Source organism: Brassica oleracea, chromosome C7 (assembly GCF_000695525.1).
Source record: "Brassica oleracea var. oleracea cultivar TO1000 chromosome C7, BOL, whole genome shotgun sequence".
In the NCBI taxonomy this organism is placed as follows: Eukaryota; Viridiplantae; Streptophyta; class Magnoliopsida; order Brassicales; family Brassicaceae; genus Brassica; species Brassica oleracea.
Window position 1 is genome coordinate 18145509 of NC_027754.1, and position 19980 is coordinate 18165488.

The 19980-nt window shown below is 31.3% G+C and overlaps 2 protein-coding genes across 3 annotated transcripts; both read right to left on the bottom strand.

The window, feature by feature from the left end:
* Positions 1-7050: 7050 nt before the first annotated feature.
* LOC106301705 (splicing factor U2af small subunit A) lies at positions 7051-8608 on the bottom strand. The gene is made up of 2 exons (XM_013738154.1): positions 8461-8608; positions 7051-8249 (listed from the first exon to the last, which is right to left on the bottom strand). The coding sequence occupies exon 2, from the start codon at positions 8232-8234 to the stop codon at positions 7350-7352; it is 885 nt and encodes a 294-aa protein (XP_013593608.1). The 5' UTR covers positions 8235-8249; positions 8461-8608; the 3' UTR covers positions 7051-7349.
* Positions 8609-12758: 4150 nt separating this feature from the next.
* On the bottom strand, positions 12759-16025 carry LOC106301689 (cyclin-T1-3-like). 2 transcript variants are annotated; one of them, XM_013738139.1, is made up of 7 exons: positions 15918-16025; positions 15343-15652; positions 14303-14384; positions 13985-14119; positions 13698-13873; positions 13470-13615; positions 12759-13261 (listed from the first exon to the last, which is right to left on the bottom strand). In XM_013738139.1, the coding sequence occupies exons 2-7, from the start codon at positions 15564-15566 to the stop codon at positions 13083-13085; spliced, it is 942 nt and encodes a 313-aa protein (XP_013593593.1). In that variant the 5' UTR covers positions 15567-15652; positions 15918-16025; the 3' UTR covers positions 12759-13082. The 2 variants fall into 2 exon arrangements, with proteins under 2 accessions (XP_013593593.1, XP_013593592.1); XM_013738138.1 differs by having other exon boundaries at positions 13985-14128.
* Between the last annotated feature and the right edge of the window lie 3955 nt (positions 16026-19980).

Sequence of the window (19980 nt, forward strand, 5' to 3'; positions counted from 1 at the left end):
GTCCACAAAAGCATCGCTCGCATCGTAAAATTCATCTTCGTTGAACAGTCATACGTCCTCACCCCTGTTGACCACAAATCCTTCAATTCTTTTATCAGTGGTTGTAGGAAAACATCCAGGGACTTTTTGGATGTTTCGGACCAGGTATTAATATGGTCAAGAATAGCAGCTCCCAATGCATGCACATCTCCGGTGGCAGGTTATATGGCGTAAGAAAGACATGTCACAGTGAATATTGTCTCCCTGACATTCCGAACGGACTAAATCTATCTGTGCATAATCCGAGATACATATTTTGGCTATTGCTAGCGGAATCCGGATGTACTTTGTTAAAATGTTTCCAGGCTCTTGCATCTGATGGATGAGTCATCTCACCATCCGTCTGAGTATGCTCGGCATGCTATCTCATCTTTCCAGCTGTCTGCTCTGATTGGTACAATCTTTTCAATCTGTCTGTAATTGGTAGGTACAACATCTTTTGGTACGGTACCATATTACGTCCCCGTCGTTGCGGCTTGAATCGTGGCTTCTTGCAGAATCGACATTCTTCTAACTTCTCATCATCTCCCCAGTAGATCATGCAGTTGTTGATGCAAACATCTATCATCTCCGAAGGCAACCCAAGACTATAAACCGGTTTCTGAATCTCATAATAAGAATCAGCAGACACATTGTCTTCACGCAAATACACTTTAAACAAGTCTGCCCATTCGTTCATGCAACTTTCAGATAGATTGTGATCAGTTTTTATATTCATCATTCTAGCATCCAACGACAAATTAGAGAGACCTTCTCTACAACCACTGTAAAGTGGTTGATTTGCCGCGTTTAACATTTCGTAAAACTTTTTTGCATCTATATTAGGTTCTTCGTCTTCATCATGAGCTACGAATGCATCAGCTACCATATCATGAACCCTATCATAATCTACCATCTGCTCTTGTGTTTAAAATGATGTTCAAACGTCCCTATTTATAGAAAATTTTCGAATCTGGTAGTTGTAATTTTCCTACGAATTTACGACGAAAATTAGTTAGGTGGCCGAAAAAAAAACGTGTGACAAACAAAGTTGGTAGATTCAAAATTTCGTCGCTAAGTAGACGTAAATTATTTCCTCGTAAAGACCACGCTAAGTTTACGGGGAATGTACGAGGAAATACGATTTCCTCGTAAAAGCCACGTCACTTTACATTGACTTTACGACGAAACTGTTTCATCGTTACTTTACGAAGAAATAACGCTGATTTTATTTTTCCGCGTAATTTCTTCGTTAATTTACCTCGTTAAGCTTGTGTTTTCTTGTAGTGGTTATTAGTGCGTATAACGAGTTTGATTCACACAGGTTTATAAATTCACTACATTTTTTTCTTTCTTAATTTATTAGTTAGTGTATAGCCAATAACTAGTGAAAATATAAAAAACCTATGTTTTCATATTGTAAAATCTGATGACTTTTGAACACATGTATTTTTGTGGTCAAAATATATTTGGTATTTATGTTTTTTTTCAATATAAAATAATTAACGAACTATAAATATTTGATACACATAGAAAAGTATATAAGTCCAAATCAAACAATTAAAATGTAATATCAACGATACTCATATAATCATAAATTAAGGTTGTGAAAAAATTTGATGGTATGTCTACGTAAAATCTCAACCGTATATATATAGTATGTATAGACGGATTTTATGGAAAGTTAAAATAATCCCCTAGACTATATTTGCGAAGTGATTTTGCCACATGTCATTTTTACAATCAATTTCACAAAACAAATATGACATGACTACTAAAATTGATGACATGTCTTATAGCTTAATATGACAAGGACAATTGCATTTAATGTTAATTTATATTTTTGGTAACCTTTTTAAAATATGGTAATAACTCATATATTACATTTAATGTCAATTTATATTTTCGGAATTTTTTTTTAGAATATGGGAATAACTCATAAATCGTCATTAAAATAAATATATTCAAATATGGCATTATAAATTTTGAAATATAATTTAATTACATATTTTTAAATTATACAATTTTATTAATAAAATTTTCAAAAATGTACACAATTGTTTTAGAAAATTATAAAAATTTAATCATAAAATCATTATTTTCTTATATATCTACAAATTTTATAAATATTGTTTAATTTTAATTTTTGGTAATTATACAACTTTTACAAATTTATTTAATATATTTAATTAAAATAAATAGATAGAAAAATCTATCTAAGATTATAATTTCAAATATATACATGCATATTCTTAAATATCATTTTTATGTTTAATTAAATCAAATTTATATTAAAATATTGATACGAAAAACTAAAATATACAATATTAAAAAAAAATTATTTTAAAATATAATTTATATTAATCTGTTAAAAAATATTTTAAATTTTTTTACTACACATAGTGCAGGAAGACACCTAGTTAACATTAATTATCTAGAAATTGTATTTTAGCGTGATACATTAAACCAATATTTATGTAAATTTTAAATAACTACCACAAAAATATTTGGCAAGTTGTTTTCAATGATCGAAATTATACTTTGTGACAAAGTATATTATTATCTTAAATTAAACTTACTATATAAAACTTCTTCAAAATTTTGTACCAAGCTTAACAATTTGGTGGAAACATTAACTTGGTGGAAAAGTTTCTTATTTATTTAAACAGTCTGGTATAAAAATAATAATTTAAACTTACCAAAAGAGCTTGATTCTAAAATTGTGTATCACGAAAATTTGGTTCAACTTTTATGATTTTTATTGTCTTCTAACAATAATAATACCGGCAGTTTACGAATGATCCTCTTTCACCTCAATTGAAATTAAAAAGAACATTTAAGATACCTCAATTATAGATAATCCTAAATAAGTAGTTGTTTTCTAATTAAACATATTTTATTGACAAAATTAAGATTTATATATGATCGAATTGTTTTTATATGTATACAATTTTTTATTGTTTTTATAATCATCTATTTATTGGGCCGATACATTTGGCTTTTTTTAACTAACTTATCAGTAAATAAAATTTATATATTTTTGATTTTGAAGTTACACTAATTTTCAGAATATCAGATTTTTACTTTCTTTTTGACAACATAAGAAGGAAAATTAAAATATTAAAAAGACAATTACGAATTGGATTAAGCTTATATTTTGAAGTATAGTTTGGTTATGGGCCACATTAAGACAACATAAAATTTTGCAGTCCGACTATTATTATACTTAAGGCCCAAATATAGAAAGATTGTAGTATTATTTGTTTGCAACCGATAATTTGTATAGAATGAAAGTTAGTTTAACGTGATATATATAATTAACTACTATGAAAGGTCATTATTAATGTTTTCCTAGACTACGAAAAACAATTAGGCAGGTGCCAAAAAATTTTCTTAATCTTCAATATAAATTTCATAATTTAAGTTCTAAAGAATTGTGTCGCAAGGAAAAATATTTGATATATAAGTTCGTTTGGTAATAACAAAACAACATAATTTTCGTATTACTCTTTATATAAATTTGTTTATGCGATGAAGGCATGAAAATCAAACAATATTCCTTCTTTTTTTCTTTTTTTAATAAAACAATTTTGAAAAGATGTGTCTCTTTAGTATTAATAAAAAAAACACTTAAAAAAATCATTACTTTCCGATTTATATAGCAAATTTTTATTTAAATTGTTGCCCAAGTAATATGGATTAAGAGTTTATCTTACAATTTTTTGTAAAAAAAGTTGTTATGTTGGATCACAATATAAATCAACCTGGAACCATTTTTAAAAAGTCTAATTTAATGAGATCGCCGAGTATTAATTTAATGAGATCGCCGACTATTAAATTTATCATATCATATACATTTATGTTGGATTAATATAAGTTTTCCAAGCAATTGGATTCTGAACTTACTAATTTTTAATTGATTTTTATGCTGCCACGTAAACCAAATTGACATCTAGTGACACCTAAAAAAACTATTTTTTAATTAATATAAACTTAATGTTACAACTTTTTAAATATTTATCTATTAATATATAGGGGATTGTGTCTTTTTATTTGGAGCCTTTTCTTATTCTTAGGACTGGGCTATGCTCATAAGCCTATGATTTTTTTGTAATGCTTGTATTTCATTCATAAGTGTTCTTAAAATACTGAATCAAACAGACCAGCAACAAAACATAAAAGAAAAGAGACAAGTAGGCACCGTAAATTAACCCCATACACATGTGGGTAATAGTAAATGCAAAGAAGAATCGTGAAACTGTAAAGGAGAGTCGGACAAAACAAAAACCAAACCAACGGAATTGTTTTTCAACCTCTCTAGCGTAACAGAGCCAACCAAGTAAGATCCTTGCTTGATACATAGCTTATTCTCACGATGCATATCTCATCTCAAACTGATGAGAGACCTCTCCACAACCAAGACTCGTGACTTCAAAATGCGACAGAGAACATGAAACATGTAGCAAGGTCTAATCCGTTTGTTAAGAACCGAGAATAAAGTCGGTAAGAAACAGACCTGCACAGAAAAGACAGCATGAAGCACATGGGACAAGACTCCAACCCCAACCCATGCTCGAGCTTAACCCAACCACCAGTCCACCATGCCGGACGAATAGATCAGAAGGCGATAGGAAACAGCAATGACAAACGAGCCATCACACTCCTATGAAACAAAACATAACAGAGAAAATAGCGGAGAGAAAACTCTGCCGGCTAAACAGACAAAACCAACAGTTATCAAGGCAGTGGTTTGTGAATCCACCGTGCGCGGGTTCAATTCCAGTAGTTCGACCATAAGGGATAGGTACTCAATCACAAACAATTCATGGGCTTGGTTGGCTAACAACAGGCGTCAATTGTAGCAAATGCCACCAAGAACCACCATAACCACTCTACAGCCACCGGATTTGACAACGATGAGCTTCAAACAAAGGCCACCGTAATGGAGTAGAAGACGACACATATGACATGGAGAAGCTGAAGAAAAAAAAGAGATGAAATTAAACCGGAGAAAGAATCTGGCGACCGCGCATAGAAGATGGCGGCCGCCAGAAAAGAGACACTAAACTAGAGTTTTGAGGGAGATAAGCTTTTTTCGGAAGTTTTTTTGTTGTTGTGAAATTTAAGACCATAATCCTAGGCCAAACTGGACTAATCCATCCTCCATAACTGAAATCTTGCTAGTGGGGAGTTACATTTATAATATTAATGATTTTGTTAGAATTTAGAGAATTTAGTGTTATTGGTTTATAGATTATTACATTCTCAATAAAATATATTGTTATTGGGTTGATGATTTTATAGTTTTATACAAAATCTTTTGTTATTCAACAAACTTAAATTTTAATGATTCTATAAATCTATTAAATTTAGTGTTATTGTAAGTTGTATTCTTAACCATTTGACTCATAACCAAGATTTGAAGAATACTACATATATCTCTTAAATTCTTAAAAACATTATTGTTATTTATTTTCCTAGATTTTTAAAATAAACAAAATTCTTTCCAATTCTTTGCAAATTCAACGAATCTATATATAAATTGGACAGATTTGTGGATGAACATCAATCTGTCTCCCATTGTTTTTTTTTTGTCGGCCAGGCCACCTCATATTATATTTTTTTGTCTTTTTGATTTTTTTGTGTTTAATTAAATATTTACTTTTGATGAAAATAGAAACAAAATGAAATATAAAAAACAAGAAATCAAATAAATTTGTCAACATTCACTAAGAAAATAATTCACTTTATTGTTTTTTTGTCAAAATTGTTTTGTTTTTCTTTTGTATTTTATTTATCTAAACAACATAATTCAGAAAACAAGAAAATAACTAAAATTAGATCAAAATTTTGAAACTGAAAATCGTTATCAAAGTGAAAGTTTAAGCTGCTCAAATTAGATCAAATTTGAAAATGAAAATTTAAACTGATATACAATTTAGATCAATTTAGATTGATAATGATTTGGGACGATCTAGACTAATTAATTGAGCAGCTTAAATCAGTAGACCGATGCGAGCATCTAGCGGCACATAGGGGTGGCAAAAAAAAATGAACCGATCCAACCGAACCGAACCAAACCAAAATATATGTCTAACCCATTTGTTTCAAGATTTTATCAACCCAAATGCTTTGGTTTGGTTCGTTTTAAACCGAACCAAACCAAAAAAACCAAAGTATTTTTAATTAAATTAATTAAATATACTAATAATATTAAAATTTAATATAGTTAACCATTTAGCCTAAACCGCTAAACATATATATTTTTTACTTTTAAATGAATAGAATAAACACAACTCAAAATAAAATAAAAGAATATGAATCTCATACATTAACATCAAAACGGAAAAGTTATTTTATGATATTTATATTAGGTATGAAGATAATAATATAAAATTATTGAATTACACTTTTTAAATATTTATTGTGATGTTTGGATTACGTTTAAATATGAAAAAACTAATGATTTAGTATCAAATGATATTTATTTATGTTTTTATAAATCATATTTTTATAATTGAAATAGAACAAAACTAAAATAATCAACTCGTTTGAACTGAAAATACAAACAATATCAAATTAAACCGAACAAAACACAAATCAAACCGCACTAAAATTGAACCGAATACAAACGAAACCGAAGTAAAACCGAACATAAACCAAACCATACTAATTTGGGTTAACCTTGATTCAAAATTTCTTAAGCCCAAACCGAACCCGTAATTAAACCGAAATGCCCACCGGCATAGACCGATTTTTAGAATGGTTGAGGGTTGTAATCATAATCTTGCGCTTTCAGAAACAGTTTGTGTTTGTAAATTGGTCTAGCAGTTCTATTTACTTAGGCCCAAAAATATGGATTGGCCTTGTTGAATGCGGAGGCATATGATACAATCCACAAGGAAGGATCGAAACTTCCTATCTAGAAAATGAGGGACCTACTCCATAAATTTAGCATGAAAAGTTAATAAACATAGGATGATAGAAGAACCTTTTAACTAAAGAATTTACGGAAAGTTAATTAACATAGGATGATAGAAGAACCTTTTAACTAAAGAGAAGATAGTACAAAGTTCTAAAGGACACTGGTGAAGATAGGTAACTAGGGGACGCTAGGCAACAAAGTTTTTCCTAATCACAACTACAAGAAAGTAACCCCAACAACATTATTTTTATAATCTAAAGGAGTTGATTCCACTCTCATTCCAAGTTCCCAAATTAGAACAACCACATGAAAAATCCATCACTAGATTTTACCGACTTCAGAATACATCAACAAACGCAGAGAAGCTGACAGCAGAATCCACCACATTGCAGCAGTTATGTTCTTCTTATGCTCCTCCTCCCTCTTCCTTCTCCTCCCGTTCTCTGTTCCATTGCTCAATCCTTGCCCTCCTCTCCTCGCTTCCTTCTCTCCCACCACCAGGGCTCCCTCCTCGTCTAGGAGGAGGGCTTCCATGTCTCCTCCTTGAACCGTCCCTGTGTCCCTTCTCCGACCTCTCACTACTCCTTTTCCCACTTCCATGCCTGTCCCGGTGACTAAACTCCCTGTGAGGAGGATCACGCCGGTCATACTCTCTCTTATGCCTAGGGCTTATACTCCTACTCCTACTCCTGCTTCTACTTCCACTTCCCCTGCGGTAAGACCGCCTAGACCTCCCAAAGAGTTTCCTCCTCAGCTCCCTCGAAACAAGCTTCACGTGCATGAAGTTACAATACCCACCACGGTTACAGTTGTTCTCTTCATACTGCCTACACGTGGCTTCCCGAAAATCCGTGACAGGAGAGAAATCGGCAATGATGGGACGCCCCGAATAAAACCTACCTTGCAGAGCCTGCAAAGCGGCTGCGGCCTGATCCTCTTCCTTAAACTGAACATAGACGTTGCCAATCATGTGATCAGCAAGGTTGTCACAAATGTTGAGGCTTTCAATCTCGCCAAACTTGCCGAGTTCCTCAAAGAGATCCTCGAAGAAATCCTCAAAGTGCTCTTGGATCTTGCGCGGGTCGAGGGGCTGGCCATTTGCATCGACACCGGGGGTGATCATGTCGGGTCTCTGGTACATGTTGGAGAGGAGGAGTGTTGGGGAGATGGTAGGACGGTTGTGGAGACGAGAGCAGCGGTCACCGTGACGGCAAGCGCCAATCTTGAAGTAGAAGGGACAGTTCACTCTGTCCTTTTCGGTACCAAAGATCGAAGCTAAATGCTCCGCCATCGCAAAACGACAACCCTGTTTTTACAATAATCAAGAATACATAAATCACAAATTAATGGAACAGAATTGATTTTCAATCAATAAGCAAATCACAGAGAACCAAATACAAAAACAGATAATCAGATACATGAGAAGCAAAATCGTCCAAAGGAGCTAAAAAGCACAAAGCTCTTAAAACTTAAAACTACAGACACGACCTAAGCGAAGAAAGAGAAAGCATGCTTACAGAATGTTACAGAGATGGAAGACACCGAAAGATCTGCGATTAGACGCCGCCTGTGGAAGAGATTGCCGACGAAGAGCTGCAGTCTCCGTCGGGTTTGCTTTTGTTCGCGAGCTGGGAGAGAAAGCTATAGGTGATCGATAAAATTTTTGTAATTAACTGCATAACAAATTTTAAAATAGTAAAGTAAAGGGAACTAGAAGAATCGAATTTTTACTTCCTCTTTTTTTTTTTTTTTTTGCTAAAATGTTGCACCTGACCTCCCTTTTACTCTCTTACCTTTTTCTATAATGTTTCACCGCACAAAAGCTAATAGGGGAACAAACGATACGGTTTTTACTCATAAACGTCACAGACTGGTTTATTTTATTGGTATAACATCCCAACAATAGGTATATACTAGGTGGAGACTCGTGGAGTGAACAGATTTATAATTTATATTGGCTAACAATTATATACTTTTTATCCTATTAGAACATTTCTAATCCTATGCTGTTTTGCCTCTATATGCATGTTATAATAGAGTAAAATCTACTCCAACATGTTTCTATTTTTTCCCATAAAAGAAAAATTACTATTTTTTCATCTATATTTTGAGGTAAAAATAGTTTTTATCTATAATAGAGATAATTTTTTTTGTTTACACATTAGTCTTTTAACTTTTTAGAATTATAACTAAAATATATGTCTATGGAGAAATATTTTTTTTACATATAAAAACGCAGTTTTTTGGTTTACATAATAATTCTTAAATTTTCGCAATTATAAATAACATAAATAAACAATACTTTTATTTTATTTAAAAAGAAAAAATTTATTTAACATATGATATTTAATTTTATATGTTGCTAAAGTGAAAATTAAAATTTAATTATTAAAAGTTTCACATAAATTTTTCATATTGATAACATATTTAATATTAATTAATATAACATACTCCAACAACTTTGATGGTTAGATAATGTCTATTTTAATTTATTATAAGATATAAAGAGACAAATACATTCTTATTATGACCTATTTTTCAATATTTCCTATATTGTATCACGAGAAATACTACGATAGTTCTAAAAATGGTTTTATCACAAAAATAATTAGTAAGATTTAGAAATGTGTTTATCCTAGAAGATGTGGGCATAATCATTTTATAGTTTCTTATTAATACATGCATTACAAAGTAAAATACTATAATGATAACTTATTGTTTATATTTTCATTTCAAAAATTTTATGTATTCTAAATATTTTGAAAGTATCTTTGTACACTATGTTTATTATTAATAAATAAATCTTAAAAATCACATAATATTCTCTATACATATATATCAAATTAATAATTTTACATGATTAATATTTAGTTATAGTTTTATCTTTTTTTTTAGTTTTTATCAAAAGATAATTTTCAAATAACAACAAAATATATATATATAGTAATTATCTTTTTAAGTTAAAATATATTTTTAAGTTTTGGATAATTTTTATTATTACTTTAATCATTTACCTAATCATATAAATTTTATCTTTTTAACTTAAAATATATTTTTAGGTTTTGGATAACTTTTATTATTAACTTTAATCATTTATCTAAAAAAATAAATTTTAGATTAATTTTTAATTTTTAGGTTTGCGGAATAATCATCTTACAATCAATTATTGACAAAAGAAAATAAATCAATCAAATTAAGATAAATAATTGTTCATATATTTGAAAATTTTAGAATAAATTAAAATTTAAACATTTTATACATGAAAAAAGTTTTCACAAAATACAAAAAAAAAACTATTATGAAAAACTTGAAAATTTAGAATCTATTTTCTTTCTTTTAGCTCTATAAAAATATATAGATATTTAAAAATGTAATAAGACTATCTTATATATGAATAAGGAAATGGTCAATTAAATTTTAACTAATACCGATTTATATTTTTGTTTAATATTTTTTCTATATATAAGCATTCCACTTTTCATTATTTAGTTTTATACAATAGTTACAACTTTATAAAAATTAATTAAAAATAAGGGAAATCTAATATGATGATGTTTATAATAGCAAATCCATGTCTTCGTTGACTCAATATTTCTAAAATGCATAGTAAGACAGAAGAACACCTATTTCGAAAAAAATATAGCAAGAATACATTTGATAAAAGATGTGTTCCAGACTGACCTATCATAAAAAATATATTTGATGAGAGACATCTCTTTTAGAATGTTAGTTTGAGAATTAAAATTTGCATAAAAAATATTTTAACTTTTTGCTCTTCACATCTTCCACAATTTGGTTACACAAACCTTTAATTTGTATATATATGTTGTTTCCTTGTTTATTATCATTAATAAAGCTCTTATTGAATACCAAAGTAACTGACTTACAATTAAAAATTAATACATTTGTAGTTATTGATATAAATTTTATTAATTTGTAGAGTCATTAATTTACAAAAAGTTTCTATTTTAGATTTTTCTGTTTTTAGAATATTTTTTTTTGAAACAGTAAGAAGCATTTTTGATTTTGTATTACATATATTAATTAAATTTTAGAAATTTGACTTTTATATTGTTTTTGTTATACTATTTGGTGTATGAGAAATATGTTTCATAGAATTTAAATGTAGTTTTAGATATACTTTTACTAAATTCTATCAAAATATATTAAAGGTTAAGCGATGAGCTTCACTGTGAATATAAAATAAATAATACAATCTTTTGTTCTATTTACATAAAACTTATATATAAATTATTAATTTATGATTTAATGGGACTATATATTTACATAGTATTTTTCAAAAAAATATTATCTTACTATTTTATTTACTTGTATTATATTTTGAACCGGCTCAATTCAGAATCAAAAAAAATTATTAATTTAACGTATTTATTAATTTATAGAGTTTTTACTGTAGTTAAAAAGATAATTACATACTATATGATGAATAGGATAATTACATAATATATGATAATATATAGTATATGTAACTTAATCTATACTATTATATTATTGATAGTAATAAAATATATATAATAGTATACCATATAAGTTCCAAACACAAGAATATATATAACTTAATTAGGGGTTTTCCCGCGGATGCAGACTTAACTTTTTCTACGAAATATTAGATATATGTTATAAGTTTAAAGACCACAATCATAAGTTGTTTTTGTTTTTGTTAATCACTTAATTTTGTTCAACTCTTTTTATCAGATTTTGCTTCATCTCCATCTTCTTAAAATATGAGAACATAACCATATACAAACATTACCTGCAAATAAATAAAATATAGAGGTAAACCTATTTTTAAATTTCAAAAAACACAAAATCAAAATAAAAGTAAAACATAAATAAAAAATATATAATAAAAATCTAAAAAAATAATTGGAATAATGATATTTTGTAGCATACTTATTTTACTATTTCATATACTTTAAAATTTTGTAAATGAAAATAGGTACTAAGATATAATTATTTAAAAAACAATTAGTGATACATGCATACATGATCGTTATAATGGTTTTTTATTTTAGTAAAAAAATGCGAAAATCATGAAATCTCTTTCTATTATATTTCAGTGCGTGAAAAGATCATTAATTTATTATAATATGAATGTATTGCATCCAACCAATTAAACTAATGTATAATAATACAATATTTTATCATTGGTTTAATTTCTTCCTTTTGAGTAACCATTAAAGATAAACATGAATATATTATTTTAAACATGTTTTTATTTTATTTTTGGTTAATTGATTGATTATTATAGTTATGTAGAATTATATATTAATAAATCTAATTATTCATTAAGGATAGTATCGATATTAACTGCTCCAACTTTTAACGTGAGAGCTCCGTTGCAAAAAATTATTTCGCAAATAATAGTCGCAAATAATAGTATAGATTAGAGGTACAAATATCTTTTACCTTTTTAATTAAATCTATTTAGTCTTTTTTTTTTCCTATGCGTTCTGTTGGTCATAAAATCATTTTTTAGGCAGGGAGATTTACCCTTTTATTATTTATAGGCTAATTTAAAATAAAATTGACCATATAATTTTTTTTCAACAAGTATATTAGTTTCAGGAATATGTAAAACACCTGAAAAACTATGGTGCATCTTGGTATTAGTGATTAAGCTACTTTTTTTTATTTGTTCAACTTGATTTAAGCTATTTTCAACACATTGAACTGATCATTGGAAATGACTTTACCGAGTGCAATCAAAACATGACTAGTTCTAGTTTGATCAACTTTGTTGCTTCGAAGAGGACCGTGATGATGCACTTCATCAAACCAAACTACTTACCAATGAGAAGAAGTTAAAAATATATAATACGAAGAAACCCAACATATAGATTCCGGACATACAATAATCTAGTATAATAGTAAGGAAGTGGATATTTGTATAACCAATAATTCTACATAATCTCTATGTAACAGAACAAACAAGAAGAGAATCACTTTGGTGGAGATGCTCACACCTGAGAGGCTTAACTTAGCCAAAAACACCTCACTCGGATTGCTATATAACCTTACACTGCCTCTCTCATGAGACTCCGCAGAATCTCCTTTTGTTTATCCACAAACTCAAGACTACAAGGGAGATTGCATCTTCAGGCTGCTGAAGTATCGCTCACCAGATGCCAGGCTGTCTATAGGACTGCATAGGGTAGCTGTGAAACGGGTAGCCTCTAGCAAAATGGACCGGCGGCTTTATGACTGTAGGTACTGCCCAAGCTACTTCTCTTCTTGGAGGTGGCATAGCCCTCCTTCTGTTCACTTCGATCAGCATGTACATCTTCTGGATTACCTCTGTCACCATTGATGAGAAACACCCCGTTATTTTAATCAACCGCTAATATCATGTCGCAGTTTGTTTATTCAGACCACTATACCTAATTCCCAAACTCAATATGTGCACACGGTAAGAAAGAACCTAACATGCATCTCTCTATGGGACTGATCAAACGATTGGCAATAATAACACACAAATAAAATTAAAGATGTTTGAAAGACAAACCTTTTAATAACTTGGTGGTTACTCCAAACTCCAACCACCAATCTCTCCTGCTGCCAACTTTCGCGTTCTGAAACGTGGCAGCTAGGTGCACAGTGGCAGTTGCGATAACATGGGGTTTGTACTGCAAACACAGTGTCGTTCGAAGCCTACGCACAATGCATTATAAGTTTATTCAAACTCGATGTGGAGACAAAAGCGCAGAAGCTAGTATTAACAAAGGGTCTTTACCAGTCATGCACAAAATTCCAAGCAGCTGTTGCAAGGTCAGGCCAAGCGTTCAGCCTATTCAAGGCTGCAGCCAGAGGTTTGTAGGGAAGTTCAACGTCTAGGAGATGGAAAGCACTTGTGTCCAGCAGAAGCCTCTCCCCGGCCAAAATAATTTCTTTAAATTCATGGTAGCATTCCTACAGACAGAGTAAAGAGTAATAAATTAGCAAAACGCACAAGACAAGAGAAAAGAAAATACTAGTACAATAAACCGTAAGAATTCCAATAGATAAATTATAATGACTTACAGTTTGATGAATTCTAATTGAGGCAGAAGGATCCCACTCAAAGATTATTTCATAAGATGCAACAACAACGTTGGACAGTTGACACGGCTCATCTTCAGCTTTGCAAGCGAGGAACAGACTGGCAGTTGCTATCGTCTGCAAATACTTAGCATAGATCATATAATGGTTTTACTAATCAGGAGAAACGGAATAGCTTTATAACAACCACTTTGAATATGACCATTATGTCAATCCATTACCCATTTTCTTCATTGAATTATTAATTCCTTCATTACAGATTGGCGGAATGCAATTGATGAACCATTAAAGTATTATTACCTGCCAGTCATTTTTTGCATGAGATTGGCGCATGTAAAACCGGTGGCACATCACCATAGCACATCCTATTGTAACCTGGGACCTGAAGTAATGAGATTGTCAGGAACCATCAATAGCCAAAAACCATATCACCAACAAACTTAAAATCTCCAGCAACTAAAGCTAGACATCGCTTTCACAGAAACCGGCATTAATTTTTTATTTTTTTATTTTGAACACCCATAAAACGGCATTTATAACATGAAAATTTCCGATAAAAAAAAACGCCAGTACCTATGATAGATGATTCAAAAACAGTGGGCAGGAGAGAGAGACGTGCACTTGCTCAGAAAACTAAGAACATCAGTTGGGAATGGTGGGAACACAGCTGAGGGTTTTGATAACCCAGCAGAGAATTACAAATACACAAACATATAATGAGAATTCGAAGTAAGCAGATTCATGCAAGCCTCCCATTGCCGATTAGAATTAAGCCAATATATGATGCATGCACACCAAATTTTGACTATAGGGCTGTTCGTTTGGTTGCCGCAGGTATCGGCGGCAGCGGCAGCGTCAACATTCTGCGTCAACTCTTGTTCGTTTCGTTGACGCAGGAAACTGCGTCTGACGCCGCGTCCGAACGCCGCGTCCTGCGGCTGACGCCAGTAAAATCTGCGGTCGCGATATAGTATGCGGCAGCGGCAGCGTCAGCGTCTGCGAAACGAACAACAACTGTCCTTATTGACGCTGCCGCCGCCGCTGACGCTGCCGCTGACGCCGAAACCTGCGGCAACCAAACGAACAGGACTTATGTAGATGAATATGTAGACAAAAATAGTTCGAGAAGACCTCCAGACCACCTCCCACAGTGGCCCTGGCTACGACAAAATTCAACAATAGGCTAGGCATTGTCATGCATTAGACACCCTCTTTAGCTAACAAAAGTAGCAAGAAATATCACATCAGAAGAAAAGAACAAGTGTTAAAGCATATTCTATAAAAAGCAAACAACAACACTAGCACCTCCCAAGAAACAAAGAATACTATAGTGAGCTTACACATGAAGCTGCATGCCAAGTCTTTGAAGGAATGAGCAATAAGAAGACCGTAGAAACGACTCCTTGGGCAGGTCAATCCCATCTTTTCTAGATGGAGAGGAACGCTCAATCTCTTCCCTGCTGAAATACCACTTTGACGTTTCGCATTCCCGCAAAGATAAGTGTCTGGCCTCCTCTGCTTCAAAATGTTGTCGAGACCTCTTTCTCTGATGCTCCTCTCCCATTGTAAACCTTCTTCTGGGAGGAAACAGTAGCAGCTACGCAAAAAGTTTCGACCTTTGAATCCGACAAGACAATCTCTTACATGCAGCTGTAGATTTTGCAGACGAAAATTATGCAAAATAGCAAGCACCCATCGTTAAACGAGAATTGACAAAAAAAAATGGTAATGGAAACGATAAATCTATACACGTTAATTTTGGTCGAGGATTAATTACATACAGCTTTGCAAGATAATGTGAAACAAATCTAATCCCAGCTTTCAATATAGTTTTGAAACATATCACAGCAACGACAAAACATTCCAACACAAATATAAAATAAAAGCGAAATCAGGAAAGAGATCGAATCATTACCAATCGTTAAAGAGTTGAAGATGAGAGGGGAAAGCTTCTGCCGATTGAGATTCTATGAAATGATAGCTAAGATTTGAAGCCACGCTTTTGTTTGTTGAGGAATTTAAAAAAAAAGAATTATTCTTCGGTTCACACCCACCAATAGAAATAGAATCGTGTTATTTTATATTCAATATCTTTTATAAAAAAAAATATATTATCAATTTCTATTATATTTTTAAAATAAAAAAAAATTAAAAAAAATTAGTAATTACAAAAAAAAATATTTTTAATATCGTCAAGAAAAAACCAAACCTAAATCCTAATCTCTAAACTCTAAATTTTAAAACCTAAACTTTTGGGTAAATCCTAAACCCTTGGATAAACCTAAACTCTCGGATAAATCCTAAACTTTAAATCAAAAACACTAAACACTAAAACACTCAACGGTTTAGGGTTTAGAGTTTAGAATTTAGGATTTAGGATTTATGGTTTAGGGTTTTAGTGTTTAATGTTTCTGATTTAGAGTTTATGATTTATTCAATGGTGTAGGGTTTATCTAAGGGTTTAGAATTTTGAATTTAAGGTTTATGGATTAGAATTTAGCGTTTAATGTTTTGCCGACGATTTTAAAAAAAAAAAAAAAAATTCCGTAATTACTATTTTTTTATATTTTTGTTTTAAAAACATAATATAACTTGACAATATTCGTCTTTTTTATTCTAAATCTCGAAATCCTGAACCCGAGAATAACTCAAGACTTTTCCTAACTTGAAAATTTTTGTGATACTTTTTTTTTGGATTGTTTACTAAACTCGATAAAATATCTTAAAGATACAATTATCGTTCTAAAGTTATGGGCCAGACCTTTCGATGAAGTACAGTGTATAATGGATATGGGCTTGAACTTATGATTAGCAATTCCAAAGTACTGACTACTCAATTGCTATTCTTTTTTTAGATTCAACTTCATCAATCTCAAATCTCTATTTGTTCTCACCACATCACTTGCTCATGGCTGTTTTAACATTGTTTGATGCTTCCCTGCAGTTTCTTTGTTGATTTTTCAATTTTTTTAGGTCGAAGTTGATAAAATCTTCCTCAACACTTCTCTACATCACTTATCTTCTTTTTACAACACTGAGTCAAGTAAATATTAAATAAAATGTCCTTTTATTGTAGAAATATATAACAAAAATTTACAAGAGGATAATTTTTTATAAAAAAAAATAAACTGTTCAACTGAGACATTTCAATAATTTTGTATTGCACTCATTGTGAAAAAGTTCAGAAACAAATTCATCTAATTAAAATTATATCTCGAGTCATTTTAAACTGGTATGGTGTAAACCAATTCGTAGAGTGGGGTTTTATACTAGAATTCAAAACTAAAGCATAGTATTTGAAATGTATGCATTTATTATTCTAAATGCATAAAGTTAAGTTGGAGTAGTTCAGGATGAATATATAATTGTCCAAAATCGGCAAATGTTTTCCAATACCATTAAAATGATCTATTAGCCGCTAGAGAGATAAAACCCACTGACCGAAAAAGCAGATGTGATGCTCATTTAAGTGATTAACGGTGGCAGACATTACTAATATGTTCTAATATATTAAAAACTTTAACGACATTTATAATTAATGAAAGGAATATCACATCCATGTCTTTTCATTTTGATGATTGATGTACCATACATTTGACCAACATCAAATAAATAGTTTGCCAAAGTTGCGATTAGTACGACTTAAACAAGGTGTTGTATATTTTGCCAAATTTGGGTAGATCTTGATTTCTTAAAGAGTTACATGATCATTTAATTTATACTTTATATGACAAAAATTAACAAGAAGATCAATTTTCAAAAACAAAATAATAACTGAAAATTTTAAATAAAATTTAGTTATCTATAATATAACTAATAATATACATATTCATTTTTCATTCTGTATTATTCTGTCAAGACTAAAGATACAATAACAATGTTTGAACTATAATATTTTAAAATATAGTTATTAATTTATAAAAATTGCTGAATTCATATGTTTTAATATATTTTATGTAAACAATGATGGTAGTTGTTATTAAAGTGTACATATAAATTAAAGTATATAAATTAAGTGTTATAATTGTTTTACTTGATTATTTGATATATAAAATTAGTATTATGTAAATGTTTTTAAATGTTAAATGATAGAATAATACTTTTTGAATTATTAAAATAATTAAAGAATGACTGTAAAAAAAACAAATACTATAATCTTTGTATATATTCATAGACTTGTTTACATTGGTTTATATGTGTTAAAAAATGACTGTTATCATATTTATATGTGTATTATATATATTAGTTATTAATTATAATATAATAGGTATATATATTTGCATTCAAAGTTTTGTTTTTCAAATTATCATCTTATTGTTTTTTCTTCTTTTTTTGACATCATCAACAACAACAGCATATTTATATTGATTCTGCAAACCAAACTGGTAGCTTCGTACTAGACTATCCGCCTTTATATTCTCCGTCCGGGTATATGAATTATCTCTGAGCTGAGAAAACTTGTCTTCAACATTTTTATGTCTTTCAGATAACTCTCAAACGCTGGTCATTCTTCTGGTTCTGAAACCATCTTCACCAATTGAGAACAATCCGTAGCAAAAGTAACCTGAAATTAACGTAAATTTCTCATACATTCCATCGTCCATATCAAAGCTTCCACCTCCGAATGTAAAGGTGAGAGACTAGCCCGAATATTCCTTACTCCCATCAAACCTTCGAAACCCTCGAGAGTACTATACCAACCTTGTCCAGAAAAAACATCTTTATCTTTCCAGGAACTATCTATAAAGCACAAGCGTCCTACTCTCCTCGGGCGATGCATAACCTCAGCCTGGTGTGAAACCTGCTGAATGTTCATCACATGGGCTTCAGCCCAAAGCGTTGATTCAGTTTCCGCAAGATTAAGTGTATCTCGTGGGTCGATATCCAAATTACTAAAAACCTTGTTATTCCTTCTTTTCCAAATGTACCATAGCATCCACGCAAAGTGATGATCTTCCAATTTCGGACGTACCCTCCAGAAAAGATGGTCCATATTTGTGAAGAGAGAACTAGCAGGGAAGAAATCTGGGTTTGACGGTATCTTTGACAAAGCCCAAACTTGACGCGCAGGAGGACATTAAAAAAATACATGATTTATTGTTTCCTCTTCAGCTCCACATCTAGCACAACATATATCTCCTCGTATTCCTCTCCCTTACAAATTTTTCTTAACAGCTATGCATCCATATACCATTTGCCATAAGAAATGCTTTATCTTCGATGGACATCTCACCTTCCAACAGAACGCTTTTAGAAAGTCCACTGTGGGACGATAGAACTCTGGTGGTTTTGCCTTATCCGGGTAGACCCGTTCTAACTGATATCCTGATTTAACCAAGTATTTTCCATTATTTGTGAAATGTCATTCATCCCTGTCCACCATCTGGTTTCTACTCAGAGGTATACTCTCGATAATTTTAGCATCCTGAGGGTCCACCAAAGTCCAAATTGCCTGCGAATTCCAAGTCCGTGAGACAGGATCAATGAGGAAATCCACTGTGAGGTCCGGATAAGTGTCTTGTTGATTTTTGTTTGCTGGTCTCGGGCGAGTGGTTGGGAGCCGTGGGTCACTCCATACAGAAATAAAGTACCATGTTTCCACCTGTTTGATTAGTCCTTTGCTAACCAGAGATCTAGCAGATATAATACTCCTCCAGCCATACGAAGGGAGTATGGACGGATCGGTTCTAGGGGTGAGGCATTCCTATAGTATTGTCCTTTAAAAACTCGAGTAAAAAGAGTAGTTGGCTTATCTATCAACCTCCATAGTTGTTTTCCAAGCATAGCCATATTAAAATCAGTTATGTCCTTAAAACCTAGACCTCCTTCATCTTTATTTGTGCATACTTTGTTCCATGACTTCCAGTGCATGCCCTTTGTGTTCTCCCCTGGAGTCCACCAAAACTGTGCTACCGCACTCGTCAAATTCTTCACTGTTGCCTTTGGTAAGCGATAAACAGACATCACATGATTTGGTA